Consider the following 19145-nt stretch of genomic DNA (forward strand, 5'->3'; position numbering starts at 1 on the left):
GAGTTGAAATAATACATCAGAAAATATTTTTTCATGAAAAATCATTCTTGATAATGAAAGAAACGTAAGAATATAATCATTAGTTTACTATTTAAAAAAAAAATTCAAGAAAGTTTCTTATTATGGCATTTGATTATTGTTTTTCACATAATTAATTTGATATATCAATAAATCGATACATCAGAGCAATATTTTATAGAAGGATAAAAAACGCCAAATATATTTGTGATAGCAAACAGTGCTGCCACTTTTTAGTAACCAAAAGAATGGGTATAAATCTTGTAACTTTTATTTATGTTTGTTTCTTGTTTATATTGCAAAACAACATAAGCGCTATGCCACCTGGTCCTGGTTACAATCACAACACTGCTTTGTGTTTGTGTGATATTCTACAAATATTTAATTTTTAAATCATTTTCATGGTTATGAGTCGTTCGAATCGTTCTGGTAGCATTAGGTCTATGGACGACGGACGGGACTTAGCAGACTTTTTCTTTGTCATGACCTGTCTTATTCTATTTTGTGATTAGTTGTTAATGATGTTATTTATTTCTATTAATAATAATAAGATAAGACTAGAAATTCTATTCATTTTAACAAAACGAACCTTTAAAAGGTGCAATAGTGCGTTCCTGTAGTGTAATACTCTTCTAAAATGTCTAGAAGGTCCATTAGGCTTTCAGCTAAATCCCTTATCCCTGAAAAAGTGCCCTCTAATTCCCAAAGTATTAAGAAAAATTCAAGAATTAAAAAAACAAAGGACGTAATTACTGAACCAGTTGAAGAGCAAAATGCTAGTGTAGAGGATCAAATTCATGTCAAAACTCCCATTAAGTCAATTGATAGCTGTTATGGATCAAGTAGTGAAGATAGTAATTCAACTGAGGAGTCTGGTACCACTATTAAAACTACCTATTATAATTCCCCAGGAAAAAGAAAGGTAGTCGATGAAGATCATGTAAATAACATTACAACAACTCCCCCTAAACAAAGGAAACTGAGTAATGGTAATGAAGAGAATAAAGTATTCAGTCCGAAAACTCCATCTTCCTTATTGTCGAAATTAGCGTTGACCAGTCCATCTAACGAATTGGATGATGCAAAGAATTCTTCTAGTAGGAAATCATTGTGGCCCACTGGAAATATTTATCAAGATGCTAAAAGAGCATTACATAGTACAACTCCAGACTCTTTACCAGGTAGGCAAAAGGAATTGAAAGAACTAGAATTTTTCATCAAAGAACACCTTGAAGAAAAAAGATCTGGAAGTTTATATATCAGTGGACCACCAGGCACTGGAAAAACAGCTTCTTTAACTTTAATTTTGGAGAAAGCATATGTAAGTGAACAGTTAGTATATATATATATCTGCATTAATTTGTGATGATTGAATTTGAAAGAATAAATATTATTAGATTTCATTTGAAATAATAACAACACTCTAAATATTCAGTTTATTAGAAAACTAACTTTTTTACTTGTTTTTAGAGTGATCAGGGATTCAAGAAAGTTTATCTTAATTGTACCTCAATAAAATCGGCTGGAACAATATATTCTAGAATTATCAAAGAATTAGGTGTTAAAGGTACAGCCAGAAATGAAAAGGAATATTTGAGTCTCATAGAAAAGCATTTCTCTAAATCCAAGAAAATGAAGTAAGTATATACTATCCAATGAAAACTTAACACCTCGAATTTCCTACCTCAAAATGAAAATATAGAAAATTGCTCGGACCCCTCAATTTCTGATTCGAAGGGAAACAAATTTTGCACTTTTTTCATTCCTGTTACTTCCACCCCCTGATTGGGGTGAGCACAACTCCTTGATTTTGAATAGGTATGAGGGTTGTTGCTAGTGATGAGTGATATTTCACTAACTGTGATTCAATCACTGATATCTCCAAATCACAGTTCCTCGCTTATGATGTACAACATAATTGTGATCACAGTTTACAGGTGTGATATCATATCTTACTCGCCTAGCCCAGCTGGCCCTGTATTTCACAGTTGCAAAAAATCGTGATTAGTAAACGTGAGACGTACGATCTAATAAGGGAGATTTTCCTATATTTATTTTATTTATTTATTTACTCATTCACTTATTCTTGACTTCTAATACATTACAAGTACTGGTAGCTAGGCCTATTTACCAATATACAAAAAATAAACATAAAATACTATCAAATATTCAAAACAACAACAAAGTTAAACTAAACAAAATCAACTTTTAAGGAACAATTTAAGCTTAATATTAAAGTTTTTTCTACTTCGTATATCATTTATTCCTGCCGGTGTTTGGTTGAATGCTTCTATTGCTCTGTAAATTGGGGAGTCCTGGGCTTTCCTTGTGAACCTGAGTTTGTTTCTGATGGTACCTCTATCTCGAGTGTTATGAGTATATGTACATCCTGTAGTAGTGTAAATCTATAATTTTGACTAATATAATTGTTTATCATGCCATGTATCAGTTTAACTTGTGCCAATTCTTTAGGTTATGAATGTCCAAAGTTTAGTGTCCGTATATTGATGTAGGTGTTAACATGTTATAGTTGAATAATATTTTTATAGTTCTATTTTGGAACACTTGTAGCCTTGTAAATAATGTATTTGATGCATTTCCCCAATAATTAAAGAGGTATCTCAGTCTGGAGATCAAGCTGTGGTAGGTCATTTTTATATATTGTGTACTGAACACAAATGAGCATCTTCTCAGTGAGCCCACCGCAGGAGTTACCTTAGGTATCATGTATTCTATGTGTTTTTTCCAATTCAATCTTCCATCAATATATAACCCTAGATATTAACCGTAAGAATATCATGTGGGATTCTGGACTTCGCCCCATAGTCAATAATGATCAAGCTCTAATACGCGTTTGGTATTAGATATTTCTCTTACTGAATAGTGAATCATGATATTGTGATTGATAGTATAACAGACTAGTGACCAAATACTCAGTTCTTCATTAATATTGTATGTTTTTGGAAGTATGATTAGGCACACAACTTTGGACACTCTTCACACAGGTCGATGGAAATTATGTGACCTGTAATTTATACAAAATTAAATTCTACTTCAGGACTAGTACATCGAATTTGAGCAAACATAATCAAGTTAGACATCCTACAGTTGCAATCCCAACTTTATCCACAATAAGGGCAGGACCTAAAAAGGTAGATAAAGTTTAAATATTTTTATTTTTCGTCATTTGATTCAATTGATTTTTTGAAAGTTGAGCAGAATAATTAATGTTCAGGAATGAATAGTAACGGGAGTGAACAAGCCATTCCATTGCAATCATCATTATCCCAAGCTCAAAATTCCTAAGAGCCTGGAACGTTTAGAAGTAATTACTGGTTGAATTTCAATAAATTTCAACAATCAAGAGTTGAAAATCACTGAAATCCACGGCCGTATAGAAAAAGCACGGTCAGCATTCCTGAATCTGAGAAGCTTGTTTATTGACAGGGAACTTAGCATTTCCTTGAAGGTCCGTCTATTGCAGTGTTACGTTTTCTCAGTACTGTTCTACGGAGTTGAAGCTTGGACCCTCACTGACGCACTGCTTAAAAGACTGGAAGCATTCGAAATGTGGACTTATCGCAGAATTCTTCGAATATGATGGATAGATCACATCACTAATGAAGAAGTATTGAGAAAAATGAAAAAGAACAAGGAAGTTGTGTTTACCATCAAACAAAGAAAGCTTCAATACTTCGGACACGTCATGAGGAACGGCAAATATCAAGTATTGCAGTTGATAATACAGAGAAAAGTGGAAGGCAGAAGGGGACCGGGTAGAAGAAGACATTCATGGTTGCACAATCTCAGGAAGGGGTTTGGCCAGACAGCCATACAACTTTTTAGGAACGCAGCGAACAAGATAAAGCTTGCCATGTTGATTGCCAACTTCCGGAACGGATAGGGCACGCCAAGAAGAAGAGTTGAAAGTTATTTATTTACAAAGATTACCCGCAGCTAGAAAAAAAAAATTCACAGGAAATTACTTTTTCATTTATTAGAGATCTTCAACCAGAAGACAGGGGATTTAAAAAATTAGTATCGGCTCTCAATCGTTATTACAAATTATCATCAAGATTTGAGATATCAAAAACCTTACTCCCTGTTTTATATGATGAATGTTTGATGAGAGAAAAAATCTTTTAAATGGAGGGAAGACATTCTGTATAACAACAAATGCTTGGACTTTTCTTGATACAGTGAGCTATGTTCGAGTCATGGTATATTTTGTCGATGACGATTTCCATTTAAAGTCAATTTTATTCTTTGCTTTTATTTTTCTTGTGCGTCTGGTTGCGTCATACTTCAGAAAATTTATCAGCAGAGCTAAGCAGAGTGACCAAGAATTGGGGCATCAAGAATAAAATAATATAAACTGTCAGATAATGCTGCAAATATACAAAGAGCCATAAAAGATATAGGGTGTCTAGCCCATACTTTACATTTATTAGTGAAAGATGAACTTAAAAATAGAGAAATTCTTTAAATCATTGAAAAAGTTCAAGTCAAACATTTCAAAAAGGGGTAATATTTCGTCGGATAAACTTCTTAAATACCAAGAGAACGTTGGAAACAATCCATTGAAATTAATTCTGTCAGTCCCTACTCGCTGGAATTACACTTTTTACATGATACATTGATAAGTAAAAATTTCTAGTAAAAACTAAAATAGGCTATAAAAAGTACATTGGCGGTTATCAATGAAGAACTTCTCTTATTACAGCGTCGGAGTGGAACACAATGAAGGAGTTATGTGTCATTCTGAAACCTTTTGAAGATGCTATAAAAACACTTTGTGGGGAAAAATACTGTACTTCGAGTCACATACGTGCATTGGCTGAATACAGATCGAATTTATTCACAAGTGAAATGTTAATTTAAAATTGAAAACTTTATTTCTGATCACCCAACATTCAACGCCGACGGCATTCTATGCTTCGGAGATGTCGCAAACGGGCGATGAAACAACACAAATACTCAATTCTAAACAGTAACACGGAAAAACGGAAGAAGACATGGCATAGAACCCAAACTACCTTCTAAAAAGAAAGACGAAAAAGCATCCCCAGAATTGAATAATCAACCAACGACACTAAATCCTTACATATTAAAAGTACCAAATACGCAGAAAAAACTAATCAACAAAACTCCAATCCACAAAACATAAACACTGATAAAGAAGCAATAGATAAAGACGCACCTGGAAATCAAAATACAATGCACAAAACATTTAAGAATCTGTTTCTCATGAATACACTACCCACTACACAAAGAGTACAATTCATGGATTGAAATATTTCCAACTAATACAGATATAATATTGCAAACAAGAAAAGGATCATATTTGAATCAGACAACTCAAATAAAGCTCTTGAATACCTTAAAAAAGAAAAAATGATATTGAATTTTTATGAGACAATAGAAAGAAACATTCGACCCAACTAAAAAATCAATTGAATTTTACCTTGCTGTCATCTCTTACGTGGAGATAGAAATAGAAGAGCAAGAAACCACTATGACTGAACAAAAACCCAAATGAAACATGGATACTGCAAACGGATTATCTGCAAGAAAACAAACAGAGCATCACTTTTTGTTAGAATTATTACAGGCGATATCGCATCTTATGAAAGAAATGAAAGAATTTATGACAAATGTAGAAACTACAGTACAAATCCAACTCATCCACCAGACCAGGGGCGGATCCAGACGATGTTTGAGGGGGGGGGGGCATGGAAAGTCACGGCTTATATAGGTTAGCAATTATATAGGTTAGCAAAATAGCGGAAATTTTCGTTGGTACCTACTGGGTCAAGTGTTTTTTTTTTATAGAAAGATGGATTTCAGTAAATCATATTATATTCAGTTTTCAAAATTTTTGTGGGACAAAAACTAGTTGAAAAAAATTCACATATTTCATAAATATATGTAAATTTATTTCATAAGAAAACTCAGGCGCAAGAAAGTATAAAGTGTAGTAAAAAGATAACCATTATTTTTGTGTGAAGAACAAGGCTTCAATTACCATAGTTAGAATGATCCAATTTGGGTCAAATATGCGCTGTTTCGCTCGATAGCTACAGTTTCAAGTTGACACTTGTGCCTTAGGAAAACAGCTCTTCGTAGATAATTCCTTGCCAATCTCAACGCACAGCAAAACCTTCCTGTCCTTTTCCGAAGGCTCAACGCGTTCCGACCACGACCGTTTTTGCTCGACGTCATACCTAAATCCACTTTTCATTACCAGTTACCAAGCGTTTCAAAAATGGGGCGATTTTGTTGCGATTCTGCAGTGATTCGCAGAGGAAATTCGGTCCATGCTGTTTATTGCGTTATGTGGTATCCATACATCTAGGATCTTCTTGAGATCAGCCTTATGCCAATAGGTGCTTTCCAGCCAACGTCAGCAGCTCCTCGGTACAGCTCCGAAGCGTACCGAAGCGCACTTGTAGTGTTCCTGTTCCAGTAAACAGGGCGTTGAGCCCTCGCGTTACCTTCCCCTTTCCCCTGAAGCACCTCCGCATTTGCGGGGCTTCGAGCCCTGATAGGTGTGAGAGAGAAAGAAGGCCGTTACTTCGCATAAAGTACGAGACAGCTGTAGAACGCTGGTTTGTTTACGTTGAATTTGACAGTTTCGTTTTGGCGCGTTCCACTCAAGCAAGGGCTCGAAGCTCTAGTGCGCCGAGCCCCGGGGTGACACGTCCCTGACTGGAAAGCAGGTATTATGTAGTATTAGTCAAAGATTAAGGAGAGAAAGATAGGAAACGCCGTACTAACCCTAGTGCTAAATGGCGACCCACTTTTAGGCTCGCAGTTCACAACTGAAGGGACAGGTGGCGCTGAAATCATCTAACGAAAAAGAAATCTATATCTGGCGCGAATTTCAAATCTTCACAGTATTCCACATTCACTAGTAGCTTCTATTTTTGATCCCATATTATAATATATTTTTTTATACGGGGAGACAGAGTTTTTGCTGAGGTTTTTATCTGTTCTCTTGTATCATACGTTGAAATGTATGATGCCCCGTTACATTTCCTCTGCTAGTACTGAGATTCATCGACACATTATGTTATATATATATTATAAAATTAACATATTGAGAGATTATTTAAATAAAAATGCTTTGTCAAATTAGTGGAATTTTTAATTCAATTGAATAAACATAATAAAATGTACAGAAGAATATATACATAAAAATAAGTAATATATAAATAATCTTAAATGTGAATCATTATTTATTGCATAGATTTCTGAGTTTTTGATTTTTTGTATTCACTTTTTTTATTTTATTTTGATTTTCGAACCGAACACCCCAAAGACAACGTGTAGTCATAAACATCTTGAGGAAAGAATTGATTTTAGCCTTCATTCTTTCAATTCTCTGGTTGGTTAAGGGGCTCAGCTTACTACCACTACGTTTGGGGGTGGCCGAACTGCTACTTGCTTCTATAAAACCTTCTTATTCCATTGTAACATCTAGAAAAAAGAAAAACAATTTTATCTTATTGCATTTATCACTAATTTGAATTGATAATTTCATTCAACAACTTCAAGTAACTAGACTTACAAATATGATTTGCATTCATGTGTCCCCTTTTCAAAAATTATCAAATGATAATATTTGTTCACAGCAAACGCAGAATCTTTCTAGAAAAAAAGAAATACAATGTCACTCAGTTTTCAATTCCTTTGTGTGATATTTAATCTATACATTTGTGATTCAATTAATAACAGGAAAAGCTCACCAATATTAGATAGAGGTACGTTTTGATCCGTTTGAACAGTTTCTTCATGGATGATCATCTTAGACTCTGATTCAGGAAGAACATCTGATTTAGGTCCATTTACATGAGGAATACTTCCATGCCAAAACAATGTCCGTGGATATATACATTTGAACTGGTTTTCTGTAAAATGCTCACTACACATTCTATAGTCTTTCGAAGCACCCAGGTCAAGATCTTTGCGTCCAGAGAATTCGATCCAACTTTTGGCACTGAATAATAATAGAAATTAGATGATTTTGTTATATTGAATTGACTACTTAAACTTACATTTTCATGTCTTTCGGTAATGTAAAAAACGCGAGCTTTGGGTTTTTATTTTTATTGTTTGGGCAGGTTAATACCAAACAATATGAACCACGACTCATCTTGACAAAAACAGCAAATTAATATTAATCTTTGATAAACAGGTTCAATAACACGTGTGCTTAATAACCACAACACTAATCTTTGCACAGCACGTTTACATACAAAGATTTAACCCTAATCTTTGATTTAACTCAAAAGAAAAGATTAGGTTAGATTAGATCAATCTAATCTTATATAAATTATAAATAGCCTCCGTAATAATATTTTAACCAATTTTGTTCACAACTAACACACACGATGTCGCTGGCGTCGTCTGGGTCGCTTCGTTTCCTATCTTTCTCTCCCTAATCTTTGGTATTAGTGTTCCAAACGGTTTATTGTGCACTCTTAAGGGTGTTCAATACCTTGTTCATACCACTGCTATTTCAGTGCTAATTTCAGTGCATTCCAATTCCAAAGTACAGGTCGGATTCATTTCATTTTTTGAGTGAACAATGACGTGATATAGTGAACTTGAAGATCCCGTCTCGATTTCCAAAAAAAAATCGATAGTATTCCGCAAATCGAACTTTGAAATTGAACACTTTCTTTAAATGACTATTCAGCTTCAGAGAGACTTCTCATTTCAAGTAACTCATCCACAAATGTTCAGTGATATTATGTGTTTTGAATTGGTGCAAAAATTTCTTTAAAATTGCTTGATTTGCTCTAATTGTAGATGTTTTTCATATGGAATTATGCTTTTTGGAACGCCTCCCAAAGGTTTACGCCTTTTTGCAACATGAACGCCAATAGAATCTTGGACGGTATTTTATGGCTCGAGATGAATGACACTTTTATGATTTACGAGGGTAGGGTTTCTCTGATTGGCTAAAATTGTGTACATTACTAGTTTATGACAATATTGCACTGAAGAATAGGGAAAGGTAGAAAACTTGTTATGAAATCATTGTTAGAATTAGAAACGATACTGTTCCTAAAATATATATGCTAGCTGATTTTATTCGTAATGATGTCTGGAGAAGTACATTTTGAGCGCTTAGTATCATAAAGAAAATTTCAAAAGTCATAAAGAAATCAAGATGAAAAAAAGGTATCTGGATTTTTGCCGAAATATGGAAAATTATTAATATTTCAGAAATCTGACAAAAAATTCTCAAAAAAAAAAATTTCTTTTGAAAAACTCCCTATTCCCGAAACTCTATCTACAATATTTACCATTTAAATTTAACCCTGAAAATAGGCAATTCTTGATTAAGAAAATTTTCTCGTACTTCCTTCATTAATATTAACTTGAAAAAATTTATAGTAAAAATTTTTCGCTTCGTGAAGCCATTCTTGTATACATACCTCCTTGAAAATTTCATGTCATAAAAGTTTAAGAAATTGCAATATTTTTTTTAAATAATCTTTTTCGTTAACTCAACTCTCTTGATTTATTGCCCTAGAGAAAGAGAACAATATACATCTCTTTCAACTCGAAGAGTTGAACGTTAAATCGTTATTCCAAATTTGAATTTAAAGCAAAGAATTGTGAAAAATATTGAGAATTTTTCTACCTGAAGTAAAAGAAATATTACCAATTCAAAAGATGATTGAATCGAATATTACTTATCTTCACCTATAGCCAATAAGAGTATTGCTGATTCCTATAAGCAATTATTTATATGTATATTATATTTCCTTGAGATATTAACGAGTCCAACTCATTGTTACATTAAATCCTGTTCTGTCCCCACAATGTCAGAAAGAAGTATGGTCTAAAATTTCTCAATTTTCCTGATTCACATGGTAGAAGTTCATCCAAATATATGCCATATTTTATTCCATCATTGAATTAGGCAAATCGAAATGATAAATATAAAAAAGTATGGAAATTTCATTCTATTCAGTTCATAAAACGTATAAAAAAATATCATGTCTTTATATCTTTCAATCAGATGATTTTGACATTTGACCATCTCAGTGTAATAAATCACCTATTTTATTGCTTTTAGGTTCTTGACAGATTGCCCTCAGTAGCATCTCTGTTCGAATCAAGAGAAATCATATATTCTTCTTTCTGTAATGCTTTCTCCTCTACGAGCTTCTGAAAAATCACGTGACACTAGGTCCATGACAGTGGTTCATTGTCATTTCTGTATTCACAATATTTACAGTAATTATCTTATTTAGTAATATATAACTAAACAAATATAACAAATTTTCCTTCTTTTGAAGAAGTTTTCCAAAGAATTTTGCTTACTCATAATAAGATTGTGATATATAAGGTTGTTACATATAATGGATATTCCTTCTGGGGGGTATATATCCCCCTTATCCCCCCCCCCCTAGGATACGCCACTGTATCTTAACTGAACTGAATTTCTAAAGTTTACAGAAACACAAATTTACTCTTTGCTGGGCTTCATCGAGAGTTGAGATTTTATTAGGGGCAATAAATACCAAACAGGCGGTTCTTCAACTTGAATGGGTGTGCCAGGTACAAATCTACCAAAAATTTTCGGGTAGCTCCATCTAGCGGAATTGCAGTTTCAGCGCAAAGTAGTCTACAACCTTAAGGTCTTGAGCAATCGAAACAGGACTCGACAATGTCCATGCTTTCATCGATATTTTCGGCAATTGGCCTCAGTGCCGCCGCCAGACATTTAGCGACCCGGCGAAATAAAATTTCGCCGCACTGTTTTAGTTAATGACGCTCCTGGCGGCGTCCATGATTGGCCTTCAAGTGCGAGGAGCATCTTTGACATCGAAATTACCGGAACGGAATCGACGAAACCAAAATTGTACGTGATTGACTATTACAGTATCAGGTCCAAAAACACTATTTACATTTTCAGCCGCCTGGCTGGCATTTTTGTCTTTATCTAAGAAAAACTATAAAATAAAGCGTATTTTCTTTTTGCTAGTGTCTATCTTTGTGGCGCGATCAAACTCAACTGAGTCAACTCATCACAAAACTGTCAGAAGGTTTTTGTAGTGCGAAATCTCATCTTTCTAACGCCATATAGTAAAACCCGATCGGACTTGTAGAACGCGAAATGAAGATAACTAAAGCCATCTATTAGATATATAATGAATTCCTTTTTACTACACTTATTAAATTAAAACATATCTTTGTACAAAACAAAACACAAAACATATCTCTTTGTAGCTGGTCTGCTTCTGGAGAGGACTTCACAAAATTCGGTGTGTAGCCATTATCAAATATATTTCGTGAAGTTGTCTCCAGAAGCAGGTTGGTTGCACAGAGATGGGGAGAACTCTCGATTTTTGGTTTTTTCGAGATGTCTCGGGAACCATTGGGGATGTATTGGATTTTTTTGCACCGGCCCACTCGTCCCTAGATTGCGCAACTTTTTTGTGGTTTAGGCCGCTCTGTGGTTCTGATGGTTTTCGGTGTCCTTGTAGTGCCCTTCTGAATGGTTCTAACCTCAAATCAATTAAAAAACAAATTCTTCATTCTTATAGTAAGCTGATCTGCTTCAATACTTACTGAGGATTTTGGTGTTTATTCACTCCGTGTCATGTGAATTAATTTTACTCTTTCTTATTGAATAAATTTCCTTTGTGAATAAATAAATGAAAAGTTATTATTTTAGTAACATCTTTTTATTCATGATTTAAATAAATTTATTTTATTAAAAAAAAAGAAGAATTCGCGATGGCGGCCGATGATGACGGTTCATTACTCGGTGCGGTTGAAAGTCAGTTTAAGTGTTGTAAAAATAAGACTTCCAGCAATATAATATGTGTTAAGTGTGATTTACCACTGCTCATGTTACGAGAGAAATTTTTCTAATCAAATCATCTAAGGTCCAGAACAATTTGCTGTGATAATACCATAAGAGAAATGGATGATGTTTACATTACTTCTATTTCAAGCATGAAGGAAAAAACCCAAATACATAATCAAGTCAGTATGGAAAATAAATACCTGAAGGAACTACTGAGGGCAGTTCAAGAGAAGAATCAAATTCTTATGGCGAATAATAAATTATTGAATCTTAGAATCCAAGACCTAGAAAGAAAAGACCAAAAAAAGATCGTGAAAAAAACACCAACAAACAAGTGATAAAGAATCCTAACCTGAATGGCAATACGAATTGTAAACAACCAAATCTGAATATAGAAATATCTCCGTCATCAGAGACAGTGACTGTGGACAGTCCAGGTGTCGAAAACATCAATCTGCAGAAACAAAACCTAACTAAACATGAGAATGAAAGTAGCTCTGATGAAAGTAAACAAAGACTACGAAGGAATCGTGGAACTACTTCTACTAATGACAATTTAAATCATAGATAACATCTGAATCATAGTGAAGCTCGGTCTGGCTCTCGGAAAAAAAGTCAATCAAACTCAAATCCAGTTCGAACCAAATCAATAAACGTAAGTCTATTAGACTTCGAACTGCAATAATAAATAATGAAGACCCAAAAAAAGCTTTCATTGGAGTGGAGAAAAAAATCTGGCTGTACATTTATAGAGTTCAGAAACATGTTACATCTAACATAATTCATGATTTCATAGTGGGGAAACCAGAATGTGAAAACTCTACTATAGATGTCAAGGAAATACCAGGCCACACAGATGGACTTAAACGATTCGTGGTTAGTGCACCATTTAAATTCAAAGATGCAATGTACAAGAATGATTTCTAGCCTAATGGAGTTGGAATTAAACGCTACAACTTCAACAGACAAAATGACAATCAGAAAGATAATTTTCTATACAACAGACATCCTGTCATTGAGAACCTTTTCAAAATGACAATCAGGAAAAGACAATAACATCAATCGCATTAACATCATTCACCAGAACATACAATCAATCACGTCATCAATAAATATCCTTGAGAAGTTCCTTACTGATGAAGATGCTGATTTTGCTGCACTGACGGAGCATTGGAAGAGCGAGGATGAAATGGCTAATATCCACCTTAACAACTTCTATCAAATTTCTGTAGAACCACATCCAAGCATGGAGTCATTGCAATTTTCTCTCGTAAATCACTGGAATGTAAAGAGAGGCTGGATATACAGAAACTAAGTATAACTAATATTTTTGAGTGCTCAGTATGCGAACTAAAATCCGCTAGTGGTAAACTAGTAGTAATCAGTATCTACAGACTACCATCCAAAATTGAAATTGATATTGAGGCATTCATATAGAGATACTGAGATACAAGAGATACTGAGTAGCCCCTCTTTGGATTTTGTCATAGCAGGGGATTTTAACATAAATATGATCTCAAATGAAGACCGAACTGCCATGTTATTCAAGTTCATAATGGAAAGTTTTGGAGCAAAGCTAATGTACCAACACGTGTAACAGCGCATTCTGCCACTTGTATAGTTAATATCACAAATATCCATGATGCCACATCCAGCGTAATTAATAGTCATTTATCAGCACAGAAAACTCATATTCCTGGTTGCGTTTCTGCTGTGCGGACACCATCCATCAGGATGTAGGTACACTGAAGATTCGATCAATAATTTCCTGAATTCCCTGGCCGAGGTTGATTGGGAGATTACTTTGAAAGGCGGCCAGGAGCCTGAGAACAGTTTCCACCAGCAATATGGTCGATTATTCGATAAAGCATTTCCTCTTGTGGAGACCAGGGAAACAAGGAATAGGGCCAAATTTTATCAGGATCCAAAAATAATTTCTCTTAAGGAGAAATTGGATTTGCTCTTTTTATTGTGTAAAGGCAACCCTTGTTTCCTGGCCCAGCAAAAAAGGACAAAAAGATAATAATGATGAAGCTCTTGGAAAACTGAAACAATCCCTTATCGAGGGAAAAATTAAGAATTCTACAAATAAAACCAAAACTACATGGAATATCATAAACATCATAAGAAAAAACGAAAAGCGAGCAGCAGCAACAGATTTCCTCAAGGTAGCCTAGAAAATGTTGTGAAACAATTTAACAAGTACTTCATTGAGAAAGCGCATAACATGGACCCAAATAACTCTGAACAAGGGGCAAAGAACAAGTCCCTACCTAATGTAAACCCTAAGTCTTTTTATATATTTGAGGTGACGGTTGATGAGGTGATGTCAGCTGTGAGGAACCTGAAAGGTAAAGCCTCGGCTGGATATCATAGTATTCCTGTCAACATCACCCATTTTAACCCCACCAACCCACCCCATTTTAACAACCCATAGAATGACGTCCTGCACTTCACCATCCTCTTCAAAAATGATAAGCTTCATATATTCTTGGTATATACGCATCACTCTAGCAGACTAATCAAAGAGAATTTGTTTGTAAAAGCATCTCAGTACAAATATAGCATAATTTTGAGAGATTTCAACATGAACACCTGAAGAAAAACCCAACTTTGCAACTTCCTGAAGAACTCTGACTTCAAGATTGACACCCCACCGACATTCATAATGGAAAACAACCCAGATTCTACACCTGATATCATATTATGTACAAGAAATATAAGGCACAACATTCAAAACATAAACCTTAACTTTGACTGAGATGCATAGAAAACCTAGTGTGTCTACTTATACATGTAAAACTTTCAGATAAAACGGGAGATTTTTTTTCATTTTTATTTTTTTTTTGGCGAACGTCCAAGAATGATCCCAATATGGTAGGAGGCAAAACTCCTGAGCGATTATACCACGTCGTCAAGGGTATATCACCTTGTCAATACATCGTAACTATGGGAAATTTACGGATTCTATTGGTTCATCAAAACATGAGTTATAAAATCCATGTAATGAGAAAAATGGAAAAAAGCCGGCAGCCTATTTATTGACATCCAAAAAGGATTCGACAGTGTCTGGCACAATGGACTCTTATTCAAATTAAGATGAGAAAACAAAGCTGGCTTGCTCAAGTTATCACGTTCCAATCTGTGATGAGCACAGATCAAAGAATTGTGTAAAGTGTGTTGAATAATCAAGATCAAAAAAATAATATTCACATTTTCACGTATTGATATATGTTAGAGTTATTTTTTAGGATTAAGCGAGGGGGTAATCACTTCCGAAATCGATGTAATTCTGAAGCCCGAAATCCCGAAATCATCATCCGAAATCCCGAAACCGCCACCGAAATCGCGAAATCATCTCCGAAATCCCGAAATCACCACCGAAATCCCGAAATCACCACCGAAATCCCGAAATCGCTACCGAAATCGCTTCGAAATCCCGCAATCATTCAACGAAATCGCTTCGAAATCCCGAAATCGCTTCGAAATCCCGCAATCATTCAACGAAATCGCATTTCTCGCAATCAATAGAGTGTGCACAGTGGCTAAGGCACTGATGTTTGTTATGTTACATATTCAGAGGTTAGGTAACAGTTTTAGCACGATTTTCGTTTCTTGAGTTAATCAAGAAAGTATTTAGAAGAGTGTGTAGACGAGGAAAAAGGCAAATTTGGAATTTATGATTTCAATATGAGCTCTAATAGAGATGCTGATGAAGAAATTGTTTCGGATTTCGAAACTAAGCGGTCATTGAATTTGACGATACAAAGGAGATCGGGGTCGAGCTGAATATACAGGGTGTCCCGGAAGTAATTGCACATACTCTTATTAAAAAAAAAAAAGAATTGAATAAATATAAGAGGTAGAGTAGGGCTAGGTGAGTACGGATAGACGGAAAAAAATCAATTTCTGTCTTTCCTTGGAAAGCTACGTGGGGATTTTCATATTCATGGAAATAATGAAATCAAAATAAGAACCAAACTTGTCGGTGGAATTTATAGAAATTTGGGATGTTATTGACACATACCGAGATTGAGTCAGAGATATTAATTACTTCAATATCCCATTCAAACTGTTCAGGTTAAAAATATTACTTTGTATTTCGAATTCGAAATGAATCGAAATGAATTGTTTAGATTTTCAAAAAGAGCATAAATTTTTGCTTCAATATGCGGTATCACCCGAAGTTGTCACATCTAACATTCTTTTTTTATGAACTTTTGAAATTGGAAAAAGTTCGAAAAATTTGATTTATTCAGAATAGAGGTATCTCGTGAAAATCGTGAATGAATATAAAATCTTCTCAAAACACAGTGAACGTCTTTAAGATGGTAAGAATATGCTAATATATGAAATAATTCATTCACAACAATAAAAACAGGACAAAAATATGCTCAAAGACGAATTATGAGTTCCTCGAAAATATTTTGTGGTCATTTTCTATGCTGAAAACATACTGAGAACTGAAATTTGAAATAGTTATCAGTTATTGGTTGGGATCTCGGTGGTGATTCAAATATTGCTATGAAATTTACGAATTATCAAAATTACCAATTTGACAAATAGAGTATTTGCTATAATATTGTTTTTGTTAGGAGTTGAAAATCTAAAATTTTGTATTATCTGTTCAACATTTCCAAAGATGCAATATTTTTTTATAAATAAAATTAATTTTACGGCATTGAGACAATTTTTCAATTTAGAAAAAAGTACCTCCTCCAGCGGGACTCGAACCCACAACCTCCGAATAACTAGTTCGAGTTTGAGTTGGGAAGTTCTGGGTTCGAGTCCCGCTCGAGGATGTAATTTTTCTGAATTGAAAAATTGTATGAATACCGTGAAATTAAGTTCATTCATCAAAACACAGACGTTAAACGATTATTCACGTATTTTTAATGAAGAAATCATCCAAAATCGCCTGAAATCCTCCGAAATCCCCGAAATTCTCCGAAATCCCCGAAATCATCCGAAATCCCTCCGAAATCCCTCGAAATCCCTCCGAAATCCCTCGAAATCCTCCGAAATCCCCCGAACTCTTCATGATTTCCGAAATCGATGTATCTTTTTCACGGAGTGATTACCCCCTCGGGATTAAGTTATATTTTTATTATTATATATTATTTGATGTGATATACTGTTCTGTTTTTGGGAATATATGTAATATTGAACATACATATTGTGCTTTAATTGCAAAAATATATAATCAAATAATTCTATGCAATAATATCAACATTAACGCATTCATTATTATGTGGTCCAGTAGACCCCAGTGTGTGTTCTAAGGTACTCTTTCTGATGTGTGTGTAGCGAGGGTTAATACGTGATTTAATAGCAAAATATTAATAGCATTTCTATAAAAGATGGAAAACTGGAGTGAACTCAGTGAACGAATAATATCTGAATTATTCATACCAGTTTAATCAATCATACATGTCATGAACAGTTTTAATATAGTGACTTTTGAAAGTATTTTACACAGTGGCTGATAAATTGGTTCCAATTTTGAAAGTTACACTACAACTGCAATGTTAAAATTCTTCATATACTAAATGGATGCTTCAAATTTTATTTCTTCCTTATGATATTGCCGTTCCATTCACTTAGATACACTATTCAAATTTATCAACAAGTTTTTTCGCCAGTTTAGCTACCAAAGTTAAAATGATCCTTCAATCCTGATGAAATAGCACGTTCATAATATCCATCGATGATGAAATAACGGCGAAAATAGCAAAAGAGACAATGTGGAATTTATTTCGTGAATATTATTCGTATTCGACACATTTCAAAGGTATTTGTTGTGAATACTCTTCCACTATTTTATCTATCATTTCATTATCGATGGAAATTTTGAAGCGAAATTTCAGGGTCAGATAGTACTCGATAAGATCTTTAAAGTGACACGCTACATCCCTCATCCCTATTCAAAATGAAGGGATTGTACTCTACCCGGTTAGAGGGCTGCAGTTATGGGGATGCGAAGAGCGGAAAAGTTGTTCCTTCTCGAATCAGAAATTGACGGGTCGAGTGATTTTTCACATTTTCTTTTTAAAGCCAGAAAATTGAGGTGTTAAGTTTTCGTTCGACCATACTGAATGTTTGAAACGCACTCGTGAAAACTGATTGGTGATTTATCAATTGAATTATTTTTAATGTTTCCTCATACATAGGTTTTACCTGGAGATTTTTCAAATGATATTAATAATAACTGTCTTCATTTGTACATAATTGGTATATTTGGTATTTTTTTATACTTAAATTTTTGCTCAGTAATACAGTAAGTCTAAGGTTTGATTGCCCACAATGTGCTTTACCTTTTATATTTTTCACATGTTTAACTTACAATTTTTATTGCAGCTTATTGGTCCTCGATGAAATGGATCAATTAGAAAGTAAGAATCAGTCTGTCTTATACACAATATTCGAATGGCCAGCAAGGTTTGAAGATAATGTTGTTCTTATTGGCATTGCCAACGCGTTGGATTTAACAGACCGGATATTACCTCGATTACAAGCCCGCTGTGAACTGAAACCTAAACTGCTTCACTTTGCTTCTTATTCCAAAGAACAAATTTTGGAAATCATTACTTCTAGATTAAAAGCCGCAGATGCCCTCAAAGTATTTTCTCCAGCTGCTTTACAAATGCTTGCAGGTAAAGTTGCTGCTGTATCTGGGGATATACGAAGGGCTTTAGATATTTCAAGGCGGGTTGTAGATATCATTGAAAAAGACGGAAAAGCTGATATTTTGCAATCCATTGAAAACATAAATGCTGAAGAAGTTAAAACTGATATAAGAAAAGTAGATTTGAAAGAAGTTGTTGGTGTTTTAAATAAAGTATATGGAACTGCTCAAAATTTATCAGATGACTGTGAAAGTGATTTTCCTTTGCAACAAAAAATTGTTATCTGTTCTTTATTGTTGATATTGCAGAAATGGAAAAGTAAAGATGTTACTATTGGAAAACTTCACGATTTATATAAAAAAATTTGTACTAGACGTAACCTATTCTCAGTGGATCAAGGAGAATTTGTTAGTTTATGCTCTTTAATTGAAACTAAAGGTATAATAAGAGTAATTGCTAAGAAGGAACCGAGATTACATAAAGTTACTTTAGAGTGGGACCAAGCAGAGGTACTAGATGCTCTGAAAGATAAAGTTTTAATATCCAGTATTTTACAAGATGATACTTTTCTGAACAGATTTTAAAGATTTATTTTAATTTGTAGATATTGATCCGTTTTATATAAAGACTATTTGTTGTAATAAACTCTTCTAAATTAGACCATTTTT

At 34.2% G+C, this 19145-nt stretch overlaps 1 protein-coding gene and 1 long non-coding RNA gene across 2 annotated transcripts; one reads left to right on the forward strand and one right to left on the reverse strand.

Moving 5' to 3' along the window:
• The first annotated feature begins 442 nt into the window (after nucleotides 1-442).
• LOC123678013 (cell division control protein 6 homolog) lies at nucleotides 443-19135 on the forward strand. The gene is made up of 3 exons (XM_045614777.1): nucleotides 443-1339; nucleotides 1489-1655; nucleotides 18209-19135. Exons 1-3 carry the CDS (start codon nucleotides 656-658, stop codon nucleotides 19059-19061), a joined length of 1704 nt encoding a protein of 567 aa, XP_045470733.1. The 5' UTR covers nucleotides 443-655; the 3' UTR covers nucleotides 19062-19135.
• On the reverse strand, nucleotides 7272-8133 carry LOC123678014. The gene is made up of 3 exons (XR_006747179.1): nucleotides 7767-8133; nucleotides 7589-7668; nucleotides 7272-7497 (listed from the first exon to the last, which is right to left on the reverse strand). It is a non-coding gene; the product is annotated as an uncharacterized LOC123678014 (long non-coding RNA).
• Nucleotides 19136-19145: the final 10 nt, after the last annotated feature.

Source organism: Harmonia axyridis, chromosome 4 (assembly GCF_914767665.1).
Source record: "Harmonia axyridis chromosome 4, icHarAxyr1.1, whole genome shotgun sequence".
Classification (NCBI taxonomy): domain Eukaryota; kingdom Metazoa; phylum Arthropoda; class Insecta; order Coleoptera; family Coccinellidae; genus Harmonia; species Harmonia axyridis.